The following is a 25,000-nucleotide window of genomic DNA, read 5'->3' as shown; positions in this document are numbered from 1 at the left end:
ATTTAATGGAACTGGCTGACCTAAATATAGATCATTCTCTTTATTTAGAAGTTTATTTATAGAGCGCATTTAAAAACATGTTGACCAAAGTGCTTTACAGAGAGACATCATCATGTGATTGGTGATTACAATTAAATAAAAAATAATTAGGAGGATATAAGTAAAGTAAATAAAGCGTGAAATAGATAATTCAGGATAATTATCAATAAATTGGTTCCTGCTGGTTAATTATTATTATTTTCTTTCAGATGGCTACCACAACTTGCAAAAGTTATACCCTTCCCTCGTGTGTGAGGGTTATTTTGTTAGTTGGATACCCTGTGATACTTTATTTATTAAAAATAAGTTATGTATACTTCTCCTCATTACTGTGCTACAGATTTTTTATTTTCGGCAACGATATCCATCTTACCTTTAATATTTTAGATGGGTGTCCTTCCCCTGCACGCCTTACAGAGCAGTTTGAGCAACTGAACAGCTGCTTTTTACAACATTACATTACTTTTTACATGCTTGTCCAAAGCGACTTACAGTAAGTGCAAACAATTATGAGGATACAACTCCGAACAGCAAGAATCTTGCAAATCTTACATACGCTTCAAATAGGTACAACAACACAGTTGTAACAATTGGTTTAGGTTTAGTGTGTGTATGTATTGGATTATCATTTAAGTGACAGCCAAACCACTGACAAGTTTTGACTCTGGTACGTTCATGTTTCAAATGCATTTTGCAAACCGAAAATGTTTGCAAAATGCAAGTGAGAAACTGCATCATTTGGCTGCGTTGTTAGGTTTAGCTGGCAGCAGAAGACGTGCAGATTGCTTTGCCTGCTGCGGTAACATAAGTGGCCACATAAGTGTTTTTTTGACAGTAAATGAGGAAAAGCTGAGAAAATCTGTTAATGTATTTATGCAAAAGCTGAAAACGGAATTAATCTTATCAGTTTCTGTATGTTTAATCAATTGTCAATCATTACAGTGTACCTTTTTTATAATTTATGCTCAGAGTAGAAGAGGCTTTTAATTGTCCATCCACCATAAAACCTGAACAGACCCACCACCACTAGATGTTCCAAGTTTTATTGTGTCAGAAAAACATGAGCCGAGTTTTCCAGTTCATAGGTTACACACACACACACACACACACACACACACACACACACACACACACACACACACACACACACACACACACACACACACACACACACACACAGACAGGAGGGTGACTCAACTTTTGAATCACACTTAGGTAACACATAAACCTTTTCTATCCAAGCAATGTTTAGTAAGTACGTGTTCTCCCTTCAATTCATTTTAAAAACGTGTTAAATCAACAAATAAGTCCTTGATGTGTTCTGCTTTACAATGTCAAGCTGGCCCTGGAAAAAAAAAAAAACATCAAACCAGGTTTCTTTTTGTCTTTTCTGATTCCAATTATTTTGCATTTAAACTGGCTGGCAAACTATTAGCTGTGTTGATGCCAACCCCCTCTCAAAAGTATTCAAGGCGAATAAATAAAATCAACAAACACTTTTAATGAGCAGGGGAAAAAAACATTAATGAAACATAAAATTGTCAAAAGCACATCACATATTTGGTTGCATCATGTTTCCCTTAACTCTCCTTCAGGCACTAGACACATGTCATACAGTCAGTAAATCTAAGGTCACACTAACTGGACCAAGAAGGCTTTACAAAGGCTCTTATTGGACAAATACCACAAAGCATTTATTTCATGATTGTTACAAAATACAACAAACTCTGGGTTCTCATTTGGGAAAGTGAATTGTTTTAGTTGTCTAATCCGAGAATGTGACGTGAACATAATACTGTATGTTCAGAATATATTCATTCTCACCTAATCATAAAGGCCACTTACTGTTATATTTGAGGAATGTGAAGCTGAAGAGGTAGCAGGGGATATAGTGATGCTACTTGTAATCTTGCCAATACCTTTGACATGACAACCACTGGCGAGCACTTGAGTCCTTTGCTCATGTCGGAGATAGTATGGCCCAACAGGCTGTGGGATGCTGTGGGTTATACCAGTCAGAGACTGGATATATGGGCTCCCCAGATGGATATGGATCTTGCTATCCTCTGTGGCGATGATACTGGGACTTGTGTCAGTGCTGTTGGACCTCTGATGTTGCCAGCTGTTCTGCCTCTCCGGTGTCCTGCAGAACACTTGATTTGCAGCCTCCAATGGCTCTGGAGAACCGGTCCTGACTGTTACAATCTGAATGGGGGAGTTGCTGTGGTCGGGTGTTGCCGATCGGGATGAATTTGGACTTAACACTCGAGAGATAGGTGTACTCTCAAGAGGGGAGATGGTGTGGTCAGGGCTTGAAGGTGGGGTTTTAGTATTAACTGCAGACAGAGATGAGTTCTGTATGATGGTAATTCTCTGTTTGGGCGAGGCGCCGCTTGTTGGAATGACCGCTGTGCTGGTGTAGGACGTAGTTGCGTCTCCAGTGGGACTGCTGATCTCGAGTGTGGCTGTGTTGAGTATATGATGTGGTGTTACTTTGATGTGCAAGGGCTGCCCTGGCGTGTGTGTTAACATCATCACCTCTCCGTTTTGGTGCATGTCTACGCCGTTGGCTGAATGGCTGCTGTGCTTGCTTATGTTATTATTTGCACTGTTCAAGCTGTTAAGGTCGTTGACAAGAGAGCTTCTTCTGTTTATGAGTTCTGAATTGTGGTTTGGGTCCTCGTCCTCGTTTTCTTCATCTAGATTCTCGCTGTGCTCGCTGTAGTCAGGCGGCATGCTATCTGGCTCAGTCTGAACCTCTTTGGTGTTCTGACGAAGGTCTGAAAAGTGTTGTCTGTTTGCACCAGGTGTAAGATTCTTGATTTGTCTATGCTTGTCTAGCTCACTGCTCAGTTCCTTCATCTCTCTGGCCAGCTCTCTGTTGCTGGCTTCCTGCTGGGTCAGTTTCCACTGCAGTGTCGAGTGATCCGTCTGAACCCTGCAGATGGACTCCTCAGTTCCCATCAGCTTCTGAAGTTTCTCCTTCAGGGTATCAACCTCTCTGCCTAATAGTCTTGACTTAACCTGCTCCTTCTGAAGACGGCAAAGGAGAAGGTGTTCCTGGTTGACCTCCTGCTTCTCTGCCTGCTCATATCTGGAAAGCTCCCTCTTTGCCCTCTCAAGCTCTTCTGATAGAGCCTGAGATTTCTTCTGTTCATCTTTGAACCTCTTTTGCAGGGATTCAAAGTCCTCTTCCACCTTCATTAGTTCTTCCTCCAACACCTCCTTGTCCTGTAGTCTCTTTTGCAGCCTATCTAACTCCTGGGTCAATTCTTTGACTTTATTATCGTCTGTTTGGCAGTGGTGGTTAGCATTGTTTGGAATTGAGCTGTGTGTGTACTTATCCTCTTTTTCTTTCCTGTTTTCCAAGATCTGTAACCGTTTCTTCATTATAGTTATTTTTCTCTGTAGCTCTCCGTTCCTCTCCTCCTCTGCTTTCAGTCTGTCTTTGAGCTCATGTTTTTCCTCCGCTATGCCCCTGATCCTTTCCTCTAACTCTGCCTTAGACCTCAGTGCCTGCTGCCTCTCCTCTCTCAGTCTTTCTGTCATTGTTGCCAAATTGCTCTGCTCATTTCTTTTGCCCTCCTTCCTGTTGAGCTTTTCCTCAGCTTGTCGGAGCCTCTCGGCCATGGTCTTTCTGTCCTCCACCAAAGCTACAGTCAGTGACCTGAGCTTGGCCAGGTCCTGTCTAATCACCGCCTCACTCTTTCCCAATTGGCCTTCAACTCCCTCTAGCTCTCTCACTCTAACTTTCAGAGTGTCAATCTCACCAGACAGCATCTTTCTATCCTCTCTCTCTTGCTCCAAGGTTCCCTTCAGAATACTGCAGTCCTGTTTGCTCTTGCCTAAAGCCTCCTCTACCCTGTCCAACTCACTGATTCTGCCATTGAGCTTATCTACCTCAACTTTCAAGCTCCGGCAGTGGCTGGTCTCCCTCGCTAGTCTGCGGTCCAGCTCTCGACACTGGTCCCACATGCGTATCAGCTCCTCGTCCTTTCCCTCCATTTCCATGACCCTTCTCCTCAACAACTCGACTTCTGACAGCAGGCTTGGGGTTGTCATGGTGTTCTGGCCTTGGCAGAAGATGGAAACTTGATTGTGGTGCAGGGATTTGTGTTCCTCCTCCTTTGCAATGTGGTCAGCGATGGCGGTCAGTTCTCTGACACGATGCCTCTGCTCCTCCAGCAGCCCGCTCAGACACTGCTGCTCCCTCACAACCAGCAGTGCAAAAGCCTTCAGCGCAGTCAGCTCGTCTTTTAGAATAGAAACTTCTCTTTTCCTTTTCTTCTCCTTTATCTCCTGGTATTCTCTCTCCTTTACAATCAGGACCTTGAGTCTGGAGAGAAAAACAAATGACGATGTCAAACTGAATGTTTTGGTTTTATTATGTAATTGACTCTTATTTCAGCCTCCAAGGACACTCCGTAATGTTTATACTTAACCTCTTGGCCACAACTTTTAAACACAAATAATTTCCTAATTTGTGCATTTCCAGCAAAAACATTTATTCTAATTTTCAGAAGAATTTGAATCACAATTCAGTCCCTACTTAAACGTCTACAGAAGCTAGTAATACTTTCCTTCTTGTGTTTGTGTGTGTGTCCCTACCTGTAAACCCTAAAACATGTAGATATGTCAATGTTATTTGGTACTTCTCTCCAGGCAGCATGCGTTCTGTAGGATGTTTAGACTATCACGGCAGATGGTCCCTTGGCAGGGAGTGTTTGTTAATTAAGAAGTTCGTCTACCCTTGAGTACCCTCAACGCTGCATCCAATCACCCTCCTCCTGTGCACCTCCATAGCTACCCCATTTCCCGCTAGGAAAGGCCGGAATTCCCCCCTGTTTTATAAGTAATTACAGACTGGCTACATTTACCAAGTACTGTCACTCCCCACATTTACCCAGATGCATACCAGTAATAGACAAATGCATTTCATACACACTGTACATTTTTTGTCATGTGTTATGCAAGTGAGGCACAAGTGATCTCTCAGCAGTCGATTTTTGCTCTTTGGGATGGACTGTTTTGCTGCTAGTGTTGCGTACTGGACATCCAGAGAGCTGTGGGTCCATGTTTAAAAAAAAAATGTGCCCTTTTTTTCTTAAACATTTGATAAATAGTAGGCCTATGTGGAGAGTTTTGTGGATAATATATTTAGGGCAGCTAATGTTCTACACAGTATCGATAAATTGATATTTAGCATCTGTACTTTTGCCATTAAGATGCATATCACCTACAGCTATAATGTGTATGTGTGAGTGGCTTAAATTTACAAAGATCTAATGTTCCCGAATGAAATTGATCGCTGTTCTGGAAATGGTATATTGCTCTAATACTTACTATATAGCTTCACTTTTATGTGTGAGTGTCTTGTCAATAATGCTTCTTTAAATAGCATGTAAAAGTTTCAGTGAGACTTAATGTATTGTCTTTAATTATACAACTTAGACACCTTTTTTGAAGTGCATTTCTGTTTTTTTGATACCAGCTGACATTGTAAGATGTTGTTTCTATCAAGACTATGAACTGAACAGTACTCACTTTCTCCGTAACTTTAAAAGTTTGTAAGTGTCACACATTTCTAAATGCACATTATATCTTTTCCGCTGTTCATAATTCTTTTGGCAGTTCCTACCTGAGCTTGGCCGTTGGTGTCTGTCCTTTAAAATCCTCAGAGAATAAATCGCCTCTACTCTTTCACCTCTCCCTTTCCCGGAGATCCGAGTGATGTGGACATTCCATCCGGAAAACTAAACATTATGAGAAGTGCTCTGCACACTGAGTCTCACTCGCAGTCAGTGGCGCCCATTACATCATCAGCAAGTCCTTATATGGGACTGTACAGGCTCTACTGCTGTGTGTGTGTGTGTGTGTGTGTGTGTGTGTGTGTGTGTGTGTGTGTGTGTGTGTGTGTGTGTGTGTGTGTGTGTGTGTGTGTGTGTGTGTGTGTGTGTGTGTGTGTGTGTGTGTGTGTGTGTGTGTGTGTGTGTGTGTGTGTGTGTGTTTTTACTGGAGTTAAGCCCATTCCAGATGAGGTCATTGTGAAGCCATGCCAAAGAAGCTAATGGGAAGGACAGAATGTGTTTGTGTATGTGTGCGAAGAAAACTAAAGCTTTAATCACTGTGTGTGTGTGTGTGTCATGTTTTGTGAGTTGTAGCTGCTTTGCCTGGGGCCTGATAACCTGACTGAGATGACATCATCAGTTCATAGGCCCTCAATTACATCCATATGTCTCTCTTTCTCTCTCTCTCTCTCCTCCCCACACAGCCTCTCTATCTCTTTATTCTTTTCTGTTATTTTCTTACTTACCTTATGTTCTTGCTTTTACGTATGAATTGCAATTCTGTTTTTGTTACTGCAGTTTATACCAATCCCTTGCCATCATCAATGTCCTCTGTATCCCTGTCTTCTCTTATGGTGTTACTCAAATCAAATGTATGAGCTCAGTGGAGCAGGGAGGGATGACAGATTATACTCTCATTATTCTCACCGCGACTGACAAAAGTCATAATGGGAAAATAAATGATATATTATCTCGCTAGATGATAGTACGACCAGCGCCTGCAGGAGAAAATAAACATATAGGTCTGTGTGTGACGCACGTTCCCCTCTGGGAACACTTACTCGCACTATGCCTCCTAGTTCCAGCTTTCACTGGGAAATATACCTCTGGTGGTATTTCTTTCTGTCAAGCAATACCATCTAAGTCCCCAATTAAAGGAGAGCTATTTCCCCTGTGTCATGTCGTCATGACACAAGAATTCACAAAACAGTCTAAAAGACACACTTCAACTTCACTTTTCGACATTTATGTTCTCAAGGATTTTTACACCAGGCATGGAAATGTAGAGAATGCTCATATATTCAAAGACGGCAATGAAAGGTTGCGCAACTGTAACCACATAAACGACACACCATAGTTAGTGAACTTGCAAACAATGCCTGCATGGTTACTGAAAGTTTCAATACAGATACGCTGTCATCTCTTATCACATTGCTTGATCAGGTGCCACTTTGACACATTTGTTTTTTGTGGCAAAGCACTTCATCAGTTTGTTAAGCCAACAAAGTAGTGAAAAGTAAAGAGTAGGGCTACAGCATATATATCCCAAATGAACTGTGTTGGAGACTCTGGTGGGAATTTTGGGCCTTGAGTTACTGATCACAGCAGTTATGTAAGTTAATGATGTAAGGTCTGTATTCGGCTCTTTGATGGCATTCTCTTTAATCCTTTTTATTGATTCATTACACATATGGCAGCCTGTTTTAAAGTCAGAAACATTTCACTTTGACTTGTTTTCTGGTAATGACGATACTTGATGTTGAATGCACTCAGCTGTTGGTTATGGTAAGGCGTTGGGGAAGGTACTGTCGACCCCAGTAGTTGTAGCTGTAGGGCAGACAATGGTGTGGTTAATAAATCAACCTGTTTGATTACTTTGACCTTAAATACTTTTTCTTTTGGAAGTAAAGGTCTCAGTAAGATGAGATATTTCTCTGGCTGTGGAATGTGAGAAAGAAATCCTCCTCATTCCTTGCAATTCCTTTCCACAGACCAACTCCCAAACCAGGGTTCATGAGGTCCTGTTTTGCTTCGAGGAGGGCTTGGCATCTGCAACTCTTGTCCTCAATTACAAGCATTATCCGATCCCTCAAAGGCCTTTCCAAGAAAAACCCTCAAACATTGATCCTTATATGAGAGGAGCACTCTGGCATCTGTTGTCATGGCTCCTATTTTCATCTAGAGGTGTAATTTGGGCATATTTAGTTTTTTAAACTGCAGCCTTTTGACATATCCTCCAGTTGTACTAAACATAATGCTGTACAGGGTCATAGAAAAGGCATATTGAAGAAGTATAAAGAAAAGCAGCTGCTCAGGCAGTTTGTCCTGGTTTTTGTCTCTTAATTTATCAGCATGTTTAATAAAATTGAAGGAATGGCTAAACTGACCTCATATGCTTGGTACAGCTAATAACAGCTTGCGATCGGAACAGCGGTTCTGCTCTGAAGCGATGCACTGCCAGACTCCTATGGTAATTTACTCACTTATTCTTCCGACACATTATTGGCTGAGCTTCCAGATGGTGGATGTGTGCCGAGTGTGAGGGATGGACAGAACATCTGTCTATTTCCGCTACGGCACAGTCAAGTTTACTTTGTCTTTTTCCTTTGAGCACAATTTATAAAATGTTTCCTCCAACATGTTTATACAAGCTCTTTTTTTGTTTTTTTTACTGACTGCTTGTTAGCCATGTTCATGAGGATCGTGCCTATGATAGTTTCTGCATCGACGTTGCGATGTGCACATACACAATCGTCACATCGCAGGACGTGTGATGTTAAGTTGGACAAATTAACTCAAACGTGTCATGCTACAACTTGTTTGCTGCTTGATACAAAAGGAAAACTCACACGTTCTCATTTTTCATGACTAATCTACAAAAGATTTAGAATTTACTCAGATTCAAGGGTTCTTGAATACACGGAGTAAAAAATAAACTGTCAGTTTTTTGGAAATATTTCGGCTACAGAAATGATGATATAGACCAAAAACAGGCACATTGTCTGTATTTGTTTATATTGCAAAATCGCATGAAAAAGTACAAACATTCATGGTCCCCAGAAGAGCAATCCTACCGACTTCCGTGATCCCTTGTCTTTTCCTCCAGCACCACCAGCAGGCCGATTCGACCACTATTGGATCAATTGCCTTGAAATGCCATGTATTCATTAATTCATGGTCCGCAGAGGATGCATTCTAATGATTTTGGTGGCAGCGTTTCCAGTGCTGGCCGGCCCTCGCCGGGTGTATTTCCTTGCTGTTACCGGCTCTAGGTCGGCTTCAAGAAGCCTGGGCCAAGTTGGCTCGCTTTACAGAACCTGTCGCCCGGACCTCGCCACTTCCCAGCGCTTGGCCGATTGACAACCATCCCCAGAGGATGAATTGTGATAGCTTTGCTGATCCCCTGGCATTTTATCATTGGGTCAAATTTACAATTGTCCAATACTTTTATTTATGACTAAATACTTGCAAAACTATTGGCATTCTCCTCAGCCCCAGCTGCACTTTGTGTTTAGTGCTAATGATCAAATGTTGGCATACTAATGCACTAGACGAAGATGATAAAAATGCTGAAAATTATACCTACTTTGGATCAATATGTTTGCAATGTCCATTGAGCATTTTAGCACGCTGACATGAGCATTTAGCCAAAGCACTGCTGTGCCCAAGTCACAGAGCCGCTAGCATGGCTGTAGACACTTTAAATAATAATTTTTAGATCAACTACCTTCTTTTCATCTATTTGTTGCACTTATTGATGATGCATTGATCAGAAGGCCACATCAGTTGGGGACTTACAACATGATCTAGTTTTAAAACTGGTTTGTGGATGTAGGGTAGAGCCTGTGAAAAGTGATTCAGAAATGAAGTGAACAGATGAGAGCATGGCTGTCTTTGGTGTGTTGAACATGTGCGTGTGGTTATTGCTGAGATGCTGTCAGCCCACTGACAGACCATAGGAAACACACACACACAGACTTGCAGCATGTTCTTATTGCTGAGGTTGGAACAACCCGATTTCTGCATTGTGATGTGGAGATGTAATCATCCTTTCACACGCAACTGGGATCATACTATGGCATAAAGTGATTATATGCCGTGACTGGAATTTACCGTATAGTTCACTGCTAAAACGGGTCATCTGCTGTGCACATGGCACTTGTGGAGCCACGTTTTGTAGGGAAATGAAAAAGAGAAGGGTGCTGATTTTAAGCTAGGCTGAGAGCATGCACTTTGAAAAGAAATGGGGAGGGAGATTGAAATATAGCTGAAGAGGATTTGAAGTAGAAGTTTGAAGTGGAAATTATTTTAGTTAAATATTTAGACTACTGCAGAGCAAGATGTAAGAAGGACAGGATGGAGAGGGAGATGAAAGGGACAGGCTGTATCGCCATGTGCCTTGTGTTGTTTACCCTGTGGATAAATGCAAGCATTGACTCAGCTCAAAACCTTTATGTGCCAAGCTCAAAGAAGCTGAAGTGCACTTGGGAACACAAAGATGGGAAATATAAACTCTTTGTATAGTGTGCCCTTAGAACAAAGATAAACTTAAGAGCATTGCTGTGTGGATTAATTGTGAAGATTCGATGAGGAGTTAGTCATTTATTGTATTTCTAGGGATAAGAATAAAGCGGCAACGATTATTATTTTTTATTACCGCTTAACCTATTTTCCCAATTACTCAAGTCATTGTTTGCTCTATAAAATGAGTTTCAAAAGCCTAAAATGACGTCTTTAGATTATCATTTTGTCCAAAAGCCAAATATATTCAATGCCACATTGAAAAAGAGAGCAATTCATCAACAAAACGAAGAAGCCAAAACTAGGTCATGTTTGGAATTTTTGCTTGAAAATTCCCAAAACAAATAATTGATTATCTATTACTAACTGCAATTGTTGCAGCTCCAGATAAGAGGCCACCAAAGGGAAGATAAGAAGGGGGTAAAAGTTGAGTAACATGAAGTTCCTTTGGTGGAGACAAACAAAAACCTGTTGATGCATCCCATAGCTCTGCTAACATTGCAACTTCAGATTATGTGATTAAATTCAAGTGTGAAGTTTAAGACGCATGTTCTTAAAAGGAATTCCTAAAGGAGGGCAAACAGGAGACGGACGTCCTCTGTGTTCAAACAGTCAGGAATGTATGAGCCACACAGGGTTCACACTGCACCACAGACATGCTGTCTACTCATGTATTAATCATCATTAGGGCAAGATGAACCACAAAGCCTTTATGTGTGTATGTTTAGGGTTTTCCAAATTGTATTTGAATAGACAGAATTCTAATAAACTTAATCACTCTACTGGCATGGCTATATTTGGTCTTTAATTGTGTGTGTGCCTGTGGTGGATCAGTAAACGTTTTCACTTTGGCACACAGATGCAGACAACTAGTCTCCTCCCAAGGCTGCAAGCCCAGTGTGGGTCCAGTCTCTATACAGCTAGATTACAGAGTGGACTCTGATGGTACATAAGCCGAAGCAACCCGGGACATCAACACAACAGCCCCGTTGTGGGCCTCAAATTGCATACTGTAGGAGAACCAGTGACCACCTTCATGTTAGACCTAGTTATACCCATAGGCCACATCTAAATGTGCTCTCTATTTCTGAAGGGAATCTTTCTACCCACAAGCAAACCATCAGCCCATTTACTTGGTTTAGAAGTAGGCTTCATCCTGTGCCGTGTGGTATTGTTGAATTGGGCAGGAGGGTGCCAATTTAGACTACACATGTAATTGCATGTGAGTGCATGTTTATCTGTTTACAAGGGAGAGTGAACAGAGCCAGGTCGGCCACAAGGGCTAACCAAGTCCAGGATGTAATGGACCGTGTCTGAGTGGAGTAACTCTTAAGTACAGTCTTGAGGTCACATACACTGGGAATGGTAGAAATGCACTAGCCAACAGCGCCTTTGCTCTCTCACTCAGCCATGAAGAGCCTTACGGACCAACATAGACTAAAGGAATCTAAGCCTGCACAAGTGTACATCACAGAGCTCAGATTTGGCTTGTTCCAGTGTGCTGAAATACTTTAATCCCTTAGCCTCTTCTACGCTAGCTGTAAATCCTCTTCTCTTATACATCGGAAGGGATTCTGGAAAGCATGGATGTTTTCTGCAAGTCAACCTTCAAGGCAAGCGTCCAAGTGGGATATTGTAAATATCAATGTTGTTTTTGCTTAGGGATTCTTCTGATCCTCTAGGGTTTGGTGCACCAACCTCTCTCTGTCCTCCTCCAGTAGAGTGGTAAGGCATTTGCTCTTTTGAGGTAAAAGCCCTGTGGCTCCTCTCTCGCTCCTCCAGCCTGTGTAGGGCGTCGCAGTGCGAGCGGGACACTTCCAGGAGCTGCTCCTGCATGCGTTCGGATGAGCGCTTCTGGGTCTCCGCCAAGTGGTTGAGCTGAGGGGGGTGGGGAAGGGAAAACAACACAGGGATGTGAAGAGGAAGATATGGGTGTACCTTCACTTGTGGAAGGGTTGCCCAGTGTGAGGAAGGAGTGCCTATATAGTATGTAAAATTGGCAAGTGAAGCTCTTATTACTATAAAACATCCATTTTAAAGGATCATTTCACCCAAATCGGATGCATTTTCCCATTTAGTCCTAGAGGTATGTCATCCACAAAGTTGAGCTTTTAGGATCTTTCTTTCTGCCCACTACTGGAATGTTATTGGAACAATGAACTTGTTACTGAGGATAATCAACAGATTTTTTTGCCATGAACACATTTAATTGGAAACTTGTTCTTCTAGAAGATAAAACTGTACAAATCATGGAGACGATTTACAGATTTATAATCATTGCAGAAGCGTAGATCCAGCGCATGTAACACCTGTAGTGCAAAATAACAAATTTGTGCAATGATGCATCTGTAATAGTTGCTCTTTTGTCAGACAGTAATGCATTCCTCTCATTAAATTTGATCACCAGCTCCATATGGTGTCTAGTTTCTTACTGTTGGCTGTTAGTACCTCAGCATTTGTTTTTTTGTACACATCCTGCAGGTGGTCCTGCTGGATCCGGAGGGAGTCTCTCTGCACGGCACGGAGCACCTTCTCCGGTCTGCTGAAACCATATTGGGCCCCCAGTAGAGCTAAATCTGTCTTCTCTGATTTCAAAACAGCGATCACCTCATCTCTGCCCTAGTGTGACAAACATTTCAGTAGAATGCTAGCTTTAATTTCATTATCTTATGATAGCTGCAGTCACACTCGCACAGTTTATACAACTTATGCAGGAATGTCATCAAATCATCCTACCTGTAGTTCTCCCTCCAGAATACTGAGCAGAAATAACAAGTCATCATGGGACAGTTCTTCTCTTGTGTGTCTGCCCTCCCACCTCTCTCGCTTGTTGGCCCTCTGAATAGTGATTTTTGCGGGCTGCGTTAGTTGACAGGGAAACTGTGAGTTGTGTTTCTTTAGATCGTCTTGACTCCAAGAAATCATTTTGCCGCTTTTACCAAATGGGTGCTTGACTTTAAGTCCACCTAGGAGGAACTGGAGAAAGAAATGATCGGAGGAGGCAGCTGAACAAGGGAACAAGGAGTAACGTGTGCTTCTGATCAGAGAGGTTAAACAAGGTCATACATGATGTCTTTACAGTACAAGTGGTTATTGTATGGCTTTAATAAGTGACCGGCTGATGCAGATTATATAAGGCTTTGTGAGCTAATTCAAAGTCAGAAGGCTTCTTGTCATCACAGTTGGTGTTACTGAAACGGAGAGGCCTGCGCCTGGCATTACTTTGTGCGAGGCTTATGTCATCTCATATTCTTACTCTTAGCACATTTACAGCAATCACTGTTAGCTTGGCAGACAAAAGGACTGAAGGTTGCCAGAAAGTAGGTCCATGATTACTGACCACATAAAAGTGAGAGATATGTGTGTGGCATGCGCGTGTGTGCGTTTTGAAGCAAATCACATCAGCTAAAGTGTGTTAGCTGGCCTACTTTCTCTGACTTGGTGTTCTCATCCCTTATTTAGCTACAGAAAAGAAAGCAAGCAGCTTCATATTAGTGAACGATGATGTAATCTCTCTGCTTTTCAGCTCTGCTTCTCTGGTCCAAGCTCTCACAGTGGCTGGGAACGCCTTTTATTCCCTAGTTGTTGGTCAAGTTTCTTAGATGAGTTACTAAAGGCCCTAGATGGGAAACACAAGAAATTGCAAAAAAGCAATTAGGTCAAGTATAAAATAATGTCTACAAGGTCTGTAATTTCACTACAGTTGTTTTAAGACTAATCGAGACCTCCGCAGACCTTTTTTACTGGTGCTAGAAAGAACGTCATTGCCTTCCTGTTTAGTAAAAGGATTTCTTTCTTTCCCGCCTCTCTATTTGTCACAGTCACACATACACACAGACAGGCAGCATCTTCTTGTTGTCAACATGGCCTGAGAGCAACCTTGAGTCTCTCTAAACAAGATGAATACTGGTATATAAGGGACAAACATTGTGTAAGAAAAGCACGGAACAGAAAGCAAGCCCTTTTAGCTGGTTCATACTGTAGTCCATAACCTCCCTCGAATCCTTGTGAGAGTGTTGGCTTACTTAATAGATGGTGTCTGCATAGAAGTATTTTCACTTGGCCTCTGTGTGGAAAGAGTGACGATCTCAGCCTCCCTCCCTTCCTCCTGATACCCTCTCGGTATCAATCAGGAAGACAGATGAAGCTGTCTTAGCTGTCCCTGCGTTCCTTTAGTCCACTTGTTTTCAGCGTCAGGAAGAGATGATGGTAGGAGCTCTTAACAGGCTGAGGAGTTTTCATTAGGTCACTTTTAAACTATCAAGACCTACAGGAATCATATTCAGTCCCCCCCCCCAACATACAGTGCAGCAACACTCCATAATACAACTTACTATACGACCTCAAACTGACCAAATCTTATATCAATTTGGCATTCTCATTCCAGAGGCCTAGATTCAAAGAAAGAAAATGCTTGAGGTTTAAGATTAAAGAGAACCTCCATCAGTCAGCATAAAATAGGTTTAGTGCAAGGTTGGTACAAGATGTTGACGTGAAGTGGAGCTGAAGTGAGTCGGATGTTCTTCAGCGCATATTCTCTGTGGTGGCCTGAGGCATGTTTTCCTTGGATATGAGTGCATGTATATTTCTTTTGTCTGATGGTTCCGTTAATGTGAGCAGTCAAGCCGAGACACGTGCCCCTGTGTCCTTGCTCTTGGTCTTCAATTGACTAATAGTTGGTGTCTGAACGCGTCACTCAAACACACACAGATGGCATTAGTCAGACCGTGTTCTTCTTTAGTGTGCTCACAGCGTCTAGACGAGCACACGCACACACTCCCACACCATGCCAGGCATGTGAAAGTACCTCTAAACTTAAGTTCTGGTTGAGAGCCAGAGTTTGCCTTAATAATGGTTGCCAGGGTTGCCCCACCGAGGACGGTCCGCTGGCAGGCAGGTTGGCAGCTGCACATGTGGTTGGCCACCTCTGTTTATTTATCTGAACACCGCCCGGGACAGCAGGCCTGCATCACTCATGCCTGCCCCTGACTAAAAAAGGGCACCGGCTGCTCTCGGAATAAACCATAAACTCTTCCAAAATATTATCTCCCTTACTGCACTTCTCCCCAAACACAAGCTGGTCTACACATGGTACACACAGGTGGTATCTTAACAGTAAAGTGAGGTGAAATACGGCCATTGGCTAGGACCTTTAGATTGTTACACCACTTCCTTGACATTTTCAAACCAGCTCTTTAGTCAGCAGTTACCCCAAGTTGAGGTTCATCACCTTTATGCAGCTGTCAATAAAGCACTGAGTGTGGGCATGGCAGTATGGTTCTTATTGTCTGTAGCTCAGGTGGCTCAAACTACTGGCTCAGAGCCCCACTAGACCTGAGCTGGAGATGGACCAACATAGCAAAATTACAGTATCAACAATCCGGCTGACAACATTATAGATATATTGTTAATACACATGAAGAATATGGATTCAGTAGGACGTCGAGTAATCGGTCTTAAAGCAGCTTTTTCTTTTCTTTTTTACTAACCATGCAGAGCAGTATAATTTAAGGGAGAGGAAAGGGGAAGACGAGCACAGTATCCCCCCCCCGAAGTATTCCTTCCCCTTTTTTAGGTGCAACAAACCTGGCCCATGGCCCCAAGGTACTTTAAGCTTAAAAACTCTGCAGTAGGTATTCATTCCCCATGAACAGCTCATATCCACTTTATATCCTCCTGTCATGGGAGGCTGGCTCAGTCTATGCCCTGGAGTCCTCTTTGGCTTCCAGTTTCCAGGGTCAAGCTGGCACATCGCTCCGTAATACGCACGCTGCATGGCTGATGTATGCTTTGGCACGAGCACAGTACTGCAGGCATGGTTGGTAAGAACGTTGTAACAGATCAATTATAAAGTTAGCTAGCCAGCTAGCGAGAGATCGGGAGATGTTGAACTGCCTTTAAATGAGTTTTGTCACCTAGAATGCCTCCGTTGTACTTTATGATTATACGTGTGGTTAAGCTGCACGTTTTGCTAAATGCTTGAAACAATGATGTCTTTAGCATAAAGATGGAGATCATTAGATGACCATATTCACGGCAACTGTTATTGTCACTCTGTTTGAAGTTGTACAATGTTGAATTTACATGGTCAAGGAATTTATCCTGGTTTTCAGCAGATGAAATGTACAGTTTGACCCGGTATCTTTGACTTGGTGGAGCGATCAGAAATATTTCAGCTTTTCTTTTTTTGCATTTCTTCCATGGAGCAAAGATAATTAATAAACATAGTTATTTTCTGCCTTTTAAAGATTATTCCCTTTTTAATTATTTGGGTGTGTTTTGTTTGTTGTGCCTGACAGAAGGTGTTAAATATTTGAGTATGACTCCCATTCCCCTTTCATTGCCATCGATGAGTTTTAAGTGCCAGATGTGGCAGTGTTCCTGCCGTCTGTGCTGTTTAAAGTGCTCAAGGGTTTCGCAACTGCTGAATGTTTGAATCTGGGGTTGATGAAAGAGTACAAACAGTTTCTTATGATATAGATTCCTGTGATATGAACCCTCGGCTGCTTTTTGGAATCAAATATTTTCCTACTCGCAAGATCTGTGAAGGAAGGGCACACTTGAGTGCCATCAGTTAACAGCCGTATAACTTCCAGTATCAAGTGATCTTTGAAGTCTCGAGTATGATGGGGTTGGTTGTTGAACTACAACAAAATAGTGAAGTTCAGCCAAACGGTTTCAACAGTATGAGCTAATGCAGTACTGTGCTGTGATTTATTTTATATAACAGACGTAAACTTGGCAATATAAAGTATAACATTTACCTTTTATTTACAGTAACTGGACATTAGGAATTAGACTTACCATCTCGATAAATGTTGTTTGTCTTGTTGTCGCCCTTCGAAACAGGCGCATCTGGTCATTTGTTTTCAATACTTTGTTGTTTGCTCTTAGGTGGTCTTTCCTACATTACACTACAGTGACTAAGGTCTCTAAATCAAATGGTAAATATAACTGTGGAAAGCAAAACAACAACCATTTGGCGGTCAGTGATGTAATGAAATTATGGTCTACATTGTTTGGTAATGATGTAAGGTTTGTCCTCCAGGAGTTATGTTTGTCGAGAAAGCCTTCCTTGACAGAAGCTCATTGAATAATGAAGATGTGATGTCGTGTGCGCTGGTGTTTGCGCTTTGGGACAGGCGTGCACACTTTTTTTTTTATACACACATTTAACCCCTATCCTCACTCTGATAACAGATGCTAGATTCCACATGTATCGCATCAGAGTATTATGTTGGCGATTGATAGAAAGATGACAGCAGTGTTACAAATATTCATATGATGATGGGGGATTTAGTAAAGCACAAGAGAAGAATGGATGCAGCGATAAGGATTAGGTGTGTTGGTAAAAAAGCAAAGGGGAAGGGAGGAATAGCTTTAATGTTAATAGGAAAAGTACTGTCAAAAGCCTAAATAAGCTTTTGCTAACAGCAGTATCCTGATTACATAAGTTCCAGTTTGCTGGCAAGGTGAGGTGAGAAAAGGGTTTCCACATTTGGTTCTTGTGAAAGATTAAAAGCTTTGGATTTTTTTTTACGTAACCTCGTGTCTCTGATTAGCACCTCCTGTGCGACATCATCAGGAGCTCCTATCACACTCTGCCACCCAGGATTGACTCAAACACGTGAATGTCAGAGTGTCCCATATATGTTACGGGACTAAACCGCATAATGCAAGGAACCAGACCTCTTGGTTTAACTGTAACACTAACCTAAACATAGATATCAGATGGATAAGAACACATTCAAGGTCTCTCCTTACTGTTTACTTTATATACACGTTAAACAATTGATGGGGGGATTGAAATGGGGACCAAGGTGCACTGTGTCTTGAACATTAAACGTGGTTTTACTTAAGTGGATTTAACAATTAGAGCTGCCTGGCCCAAATCAAAATCTACATAATGTAAAACACCTAGAACTTGAACCTTTAACTCTCCTTGTCCATGATGAAACATGCTACATAAATAGTTTTGGGGTGTGCATTGTTAAAGAGAAAGAAAAGAGTGTGATACTGATTTCATGAGTTGATGGTTAGAGAGAGAGAGAGAAAGAGGCACAGGCACAACACGGTGTTTCAGGAGTTTTACAGGATGTCATGCTTTGTATTTCCAGAATATGGTATCAAGCATCTTATAAATAATCAGTGTTGGCCTTATTATGCATCCAATACTCCTCCTGCTGGTGATACTCCATCCCTGCACTGCATATCAGGTCTAAGCTATAGCTAAAAGTCCTGAGAAACTCTAGCAAGAGCAAGGATAGCCAGATAACAACTACTTCTACACCTCATTTGGAGAACTTGCAAATCAACTAAGACAGTGTGACTCCTTCATGGACTTAATCTTATCTTTATTTCAACTTAAGCTAGGCAGTTTAAAAGATTTACCATTAACAAATCCCTGGATAAGCGTCACAACAACCAACAGGGCAACAAGTAATTGAGTACAAAGTCGAAATGTTAGGACAAAGCACTGAATGGGCCGGACAGCAAAGTGATGGAAGCCAATGAATTCGTAAGCATTCTGGTATTCTACTCTGCCTCTCTGCTGATCCACTACTGCCTGCTTGTTAATTGTGTGCATGTAGCCTAAAGTCCCCATTGATTTAACAATAACGCATGCTCAAATTGTGGCTTTAGAGAGGAAGCTGCAGGCCTCCAAAACCCAGAACTGCTACACCCACTCACCTACCCGCACCACTCCTAAGATCAGTCAATACAACAGGTCTTGAGATGAGTTATTGATTGTATAATCAAGCGCTGAATTGATTTCATAACAAGTATGATATTGTTTTTATAGAAGCACACAACAGAAATATCAGTATCTTTGGGGGTGGGGGTCTCCAGGCCTGTAATGTGACGTATTAGGGTTTGTCTTATCCCGCTGTACAGGCCAATGGGGTGTCTTTGAGCCAACTAATAGAGTAAAGCAATATGGCCAAAATCTTCTATCCTGATTTATAGGCCATTTCTTAATTCAATACATAATAGTCTATATGAAAAAAACATGTTAAAGCCTATTTTCGTATAGTCCTGTGTGAGAATTAGTATTTTAAAATTGTATTAAGAACTTAAGTACAAAATGAACAAGTTTCAAGTGAAAATCTCTCAAAATATTTCACATCAGATTTTCTGAGTTCTTGCAGTTAGTAGGTGATTGTTATTATCAATTTAGACGACGTAATTGGGTTTCACGAGATCTCGATATATGATTCCCTCACAATATGATTCCATTGAATGACGATCAATTATCATATTGAACTATCGGCCAGTAGGGTCAGGGCCGGTTTACACAAGTGAGCACGTCACCCTTTGAAAAACGAATCGCTCTATCTGAGTGCTATTTGTCTGGAACTGAAACAATTAACTGTTTCCCGTAACCAGTCGATTGATCCTCTTTACATCCAGTCAGTGCCATTGACCATCCATTAAAACCAGTCGCCTCTATTGATACACCATTAAAGATGACCGAGCGGCCCCATTTCCTTGCATCTGAGCCATCTCCACCACAATCATTGACTTTTATTGATCTATGCCTATCTGAGCTGTAAAGTCATCTCCCTGTGTGCGTCTGGAAGCATACTCTTTTTCCTCTTATGACTCCACCATCTGGAGCGAGTGTGGTATGGAGTATAGTGTGTGTGTGTGTGTGTGGGGGGGGGGGGGTTCTTTGCACATCTTCCAGCTGTTTTAAGATGAATCTGGTGCTTCTTAGTTCAAGGAAAGAGTAAAGGAGCACACTGATTGATTTGCAGCCTTTGGTAGTGCAAAGTAACAGACAGTACTGTGTCTTCATCAGAGTCCAAATGGACAAAGACATAAGAGTGATCCGTGTGCTCCAGTCCCCTTTGAGGATTTAAGACTTAGCTTGGTTTCTTCTTTATTGTTTTATTAAAACTGATATGCATTTAGTTAGAGTCTGTCATCTTTGTCACAACCATTTATTCACCATCCCTTTTCTTCTTGCCTAAAATATTCATCTGTTGCTGCTTTTCTTTCTCTGGGTGTAAGAATGACTAAAATTACTTATATTGCAATTGAAATGTAGTCTTATTAATTGTTATGTTGCCTAAGGTATTGCATTTGGCATCAATCTGAATGCAAATTATGCAGTTGAAAACACCTGATTACATGAGTGTAATAGAAACATAATACATACAGATACAGCATTATACAACTAAACGATTAATAAGAGAACGGTAGAGGCCTTCTCAGTCACCAGATCCTAACCCACGAAACATCAGTGGGAGAATGTGGACCAACAGTGCTCTTCACCGCTAACATAAATATTAAATGAAGGGATATCTTTTGTAAAATGGCGCTCATCCCTCCTATGGAGCATACACCAATGAGCACGGAAGCTTTTCTGGTGGCCCGTGGCAGTCCAACTCCTTACTAAAACCATTTTTATTTAGTGTTTGCCCTTAAATGTGTCCCCCATCTCATGTCGGGATGTGTTGGGCTGTTTTAATCCAGCAGTCATGGATAGAACCACATTCACTAAGCCCTGTGCGTTGGATTCCAAACCCCTGTTATTGATCAGGGAGGCGCATCATCCTCAGCTCAGTTTGCTTGTCATTATAGGTGCACTTTGCGTGTGATTAATCCGTAACGTATGCCTTCCATCATGCATTTTCTGAGGCTTTAATAAGTCGGTGGCTAATTACAGACTGATTGGATGTGCAGATTGGATGACTTTACATAAATTGTGCCCCCAGGCTCCCATAAATGTAAAACTCCCCTAATAAAAGTTGTGTTTTAACAGCATTTACGAAGATGGAGGAAACCAAAGCTAATTTTCAGTCCATTACGCCTAACCTCCGAATGACCTCGTTGTAAATGTAGTGTTCTCTTATCTTGCATAATAGTACAGGAAACTGTTCTGGAATAAAATAAACGTTTTACTGTTTATAATTTAATATTGGCCAAACTGAAATATGTAATCGGATGCTTCGACCTGGAGTGTCAGATATGATCAAATGTCACGTTTTCTGGAAGTTCAGAGGGAAAAGTTGAGCCAGAAATATGTGTGTGGTTGGTTGCATTGTTAGTGAGACTAGTATAGATGTTTCAGGGGGAAACAATGGCTCTCTTGACACCTCATCATTGTTGGCATATATCTGTGCAAAGATACAGTATATCTCAAAAGTGAGTACACCCTTTAGATTTTTGCAAATATTCTGTTATATCCTTTCAGGGGATAACATTATCCTACTGAAACTTTGATATAACTTAAAGTAGTCAGTGTGCTGCTTGAATAACAGTATAGATTTATTGTCCTTTGAAAATTACTCAGTACACAGCTGTTAATGTCTAAACAGCTGGCAACAAAAGTGAGTACACCCCATAGTGAACATGTCCTAATTGTGCCCAATGATGTTGTTTTCCCGCCCTGGTGTCATGTAACTCGTTAGTGTTACAAGGATTCAGGTGTAAATGATAAGCAGGGCTGTTAAATTTGGTGTTTTGGGCACAATTCTCTCTGAATGCTGGACAACATGGCACCTCATGGCAAGGAACTCTCTGAGCGGCTGAAAAAAAGGATTATTGCGCTTCACAAAGATGGCCTTGGCTATAAGAAGATTGCCAACACCATGAAAATGAGTTGCAGCACAGTGGCTAAGATCATACAGCGGTTTTCCAGGACAGGTTCCACTCGGAACAGGCCTCGCCAGGGTCGACCAAAGAAGTTGAGTCCACGTGCTCAGCGTCATATCCAGAGGTTGGTTTCCAAAAATAGACGTGCGAGTGCTTCCAGCATTGCTGCAGAGGTTGCAGAAGTGGGATGTCAGCCTGTCAGTGCCCAGACCATACGCCGCACACTGCATCAAATCGGTTTGTATGGCCGTCGCCCCAGACAGAAGCCCCTTCTGAAACCGATGCATAAGAAAGCCCGCAAACAGTTTGCTGAAGACAATGAATCCAAGAACATGAGTTACTGGAATCATGTCCTGTGGTCTGATGAGACCAAAATAAACCTGTTTGGGTCAGATGGTGTCCGGCGTGTGTGGCGGCACCCTGGTGAGGAGTACCAAGACAAATGTGTTTTGCCTACAGTCAAGCATGGTGGTGGCAGCATCATGGTCTGGGGCTGCATGAGTGCTGCCGGCACTGGGGAGCTGCATTTCATTGAGGGACACATGAATTCCAATATATACTGTGACATCCTGCAGCAGAGCATGATCCCCTTCTCTTCGGAAACTGGGCCGTAGGGCAGTTTTCCAACATGATAATGACCCTAAACACACCTCCAAGATGACAACGGCCTTGCTGAAGAAGCTGAAGGTTAAGGTGATGGACTGGCCATGTATGTCTCCAGACCTAAACCCAATTGAGTACATGTGGGGCATCCTCAAGAGGAAGGTGGAGGAGTGCAAGGTGTCCAACATCCGTGCGCTCCGTGATGTCGTCGTGGAGGAGTGGAAGAAGATTCCAGAAGCAACCTGTGCAGCTCTGGTGAATTCCATGCCCAGGAGGGTTAAAGCAGTGCTAGATAACAATGGTGGTCACACAAAATATTGACACTTTGGGCACAATTTAGACATGTTCACTATGGGGTGTACTCACTTTTGTTGCCAGCTGTTTAGACATTAACAGCTGTGTACTGAGTAATTTTCAAAGGACAATAAATCTATACTGTTATTCAAGCAGCACACTGACTACTTTAAGTTATATCAAAGTTTCAGTAGGATAATGTTATCTCCTGAAAGGATATAACAGAATATTTGCAAAAATCTAAAGGGTGTACTCACTTTTGAGATATACTGTATCTGCATTTAGTCCATTGTGCTAAGTGAGTAGAAGCAGCCAATAGTTGATGAATTATCCAGAGAGATTCCCTACATAGCACCAAATCAAATAGGCCTACATGCTGAATCAGCAACTCATGACCTGTATAGTGTTGCTTTTTGGTTCCTTGACCAGTGTGTTAGGATCGTCTTTGTACTAACGCTGAGATTAGAAATGTGTTCCAGGCTTAACATCGGGGCGGCTGCCCTGTCAACAGCTTCCACTCATCTGAGGGTTCAGGTTAACTTCTGAGCCCACAGGCTTATTGTATTGATGAGTATTCCACAGCTCATTGAGTACAAAACAGTCACGTCAGGTGGTTGCATGTTGTGTTGTCAACTCCGGCACATAAATTGTGCGTGTAGATGTTGCAAATCCTATTAGAAAGGTGAACTCATTGCAAGATTTGTTCTCACATGCGAGACATTTAACCAAGCTGCCTTACTACTTGCTAGGGCTGAAGGAGTTAGAGAAAAAAAAATCTAATTGCGATAATATTAACTGATATTGCAATTGTGACATTGGAGGTAGTGATCATCTTTGCATAATTTTTTAATTGAAAAGTATATTAAAATGATCAGTCTGCATGTCGTCCCCTCGTTCACCCCCATTTCCAATCTTCTGTACTATTAATTTTTTTTTTTAAATCCAGAGGTTTGTAGAATACGATTTGTACACGGGGCATCTCTGCAGCGCCACAACACTTAATGCAGAATGGAATTTTGTAACATATTTCATCCTTTAACAAATATTGCCCCTCCTGGGGTTTGGATATTGTAATAGTCCATATTGCGTTTCAGATAAAATTACGATTACTTGTTCAGCTCTACTTCTTGCTGTAAAATGTTTGCTAATTAGTTACAATCTCTCAAATGTAAAGCTGCATTCACACACAACTCGCACAGATGGATCTTGCTGATAAATACCAGCACTAGCAGCAAAGAATAAACTTACCTGCTGCTGGACAGGTGGACTTTGACCACTTTCTGGTCATATCCAGGCCTGGACTTTGCTTTGATTTATAATCCATTTATCTCCCAATATCTTGAAGTCCTCACCTCCTGGGATTAGTTTTCCTTCTTCCCTTTGTCCTCTGTTTCCTGCTCTGTGGCACCTGTGTATCCTCACTTTCCTTCAGCTTGAGAGAGGGAAAGGGATGAGTACTAGCAGAGCAAGAGAGAGAGGAATGATTGCTTTGGCCCATCAATAGTGGGAGTGTTCTTTCACCCGAAGGAGTGTATGGCTGGACAGATGACTGTAACAAATAAGGTTGAAGGTCTGGGGGTGAAGGATGAAGTGGACTACGGGTGTGGTTATTGAATGATAAAAAGAAAAAGACATGCGAGGGAGAATAAGAGAGCAAGAGTGGACTAATATTCTTCGCCCATTCTTCGCATTGTCCTTTCTCTTTATTTGGTCCTTTGCTATAATGGTCCCAATGAAGAGTTGTAGAGAATAACAGAAGAAGGGTGTGACTATAAAGATTGGATAAATCAATTGTGAGATGGGAAATGAGAGGACGAGGCAGAAAAGCTGCCGCCGGGCGTCAATGTGAGGACTTCTGGGAGTGCTCTCGGCCTGGAGCAGCAACCCACTGTGGCCTCCAGTCAGAGACGTGTTCAACTCACTGTTGTTTATCAGTGTTATACTGAGCTCTCATATATACTTAATAGTTTTTAAAAAGGTTTTTAAGTGTTGCTTTAGTATAACACACATTAAGATGCTGCGTGCACAATTGGAAGGACAGGACAACCTCCCGTTATCCCTCCGCTAGCCTTGTAACATTTTTGGAACGTGCTCAAAATGTGTGGTCTTTATGGCATCAACAGTACATATGGAAATGTGGATGTAATGTCTTTACTTTGACATGTTCAGGGATTGTGAGGAACTCCTCTGATGGTGAATACTATCCAGTCTGGTATAAGGCTGTAGCCAACACTTGTATTGAACTGGTTAGTGTGGTTGAAACGTTGGTGGTAAAATCATTGCAGCTTAGTGACTTAGTGTGCGCTCAACTTTTCCAACCAATATCGTCTCTATCCTCCTTCATGATATGGCGTAAAGCGAGTTGGTTGTTGGAG

General features: G+C 41.9%; 2 protein-coding genes across 3 annotated transcripts in view; one reads left to right on the top strand and one right to left on the bottom strand.

The window, feature by feature from the left end:
* The window catches only part of cmss1 (cms1 ribosomal small subunit homolog), a 31,746-nt gene that overhangs the window by 2,468 nt on the left and 4,278 nt on the right, over positions 1-25,000 (top strand). The gene's annotated exons all lie outside the window — the stretch shown is intronic.
* LOC115026740 (filamin A-interacting protein 1-like) lies at positions 1,521-4,372 on the bottom strand. The gene has a single exon (XM_029459688.1). It carries the CDS (start codon positions 4,099-4,101, stop codon positions 1,864-1,866), a length of 2,238 nt encoding a protein of 745 aa, XP_029315548.1. The 5' UTR covers positions 4,102-4,372; the 3' UTR covers positions 1,521-1,863.

Source organism: Cottoperca gobio, chromosome 21 (genome assembly GCF_900634415.1).
Source record: "Cottoperca gobio chromosome 21, fCotGob3.1, whole genome shotgun sequence".
NCBI lineage: Eukaryota > Metazoa > Chordata > Actinopteri > Perciformes > Bovichtidae > Cottoperca > Cottoperca gobio.
The sequence above is the reverse complement of the archived record's forward strand: the minus strand, read 5'-3'. Positions and strand labels throughout refer to the sequence as shown.

What these genes read in the sequence shown, in the direction of transcription:
- LOC115026740 (XM_029459688.1), bottom strand. Translation starts at nt 4,101, where the DNA reads ATGACAACCCCAAGCCTGCTGTCAGAAGTCGAGTTGTTGAGGAGAAGG.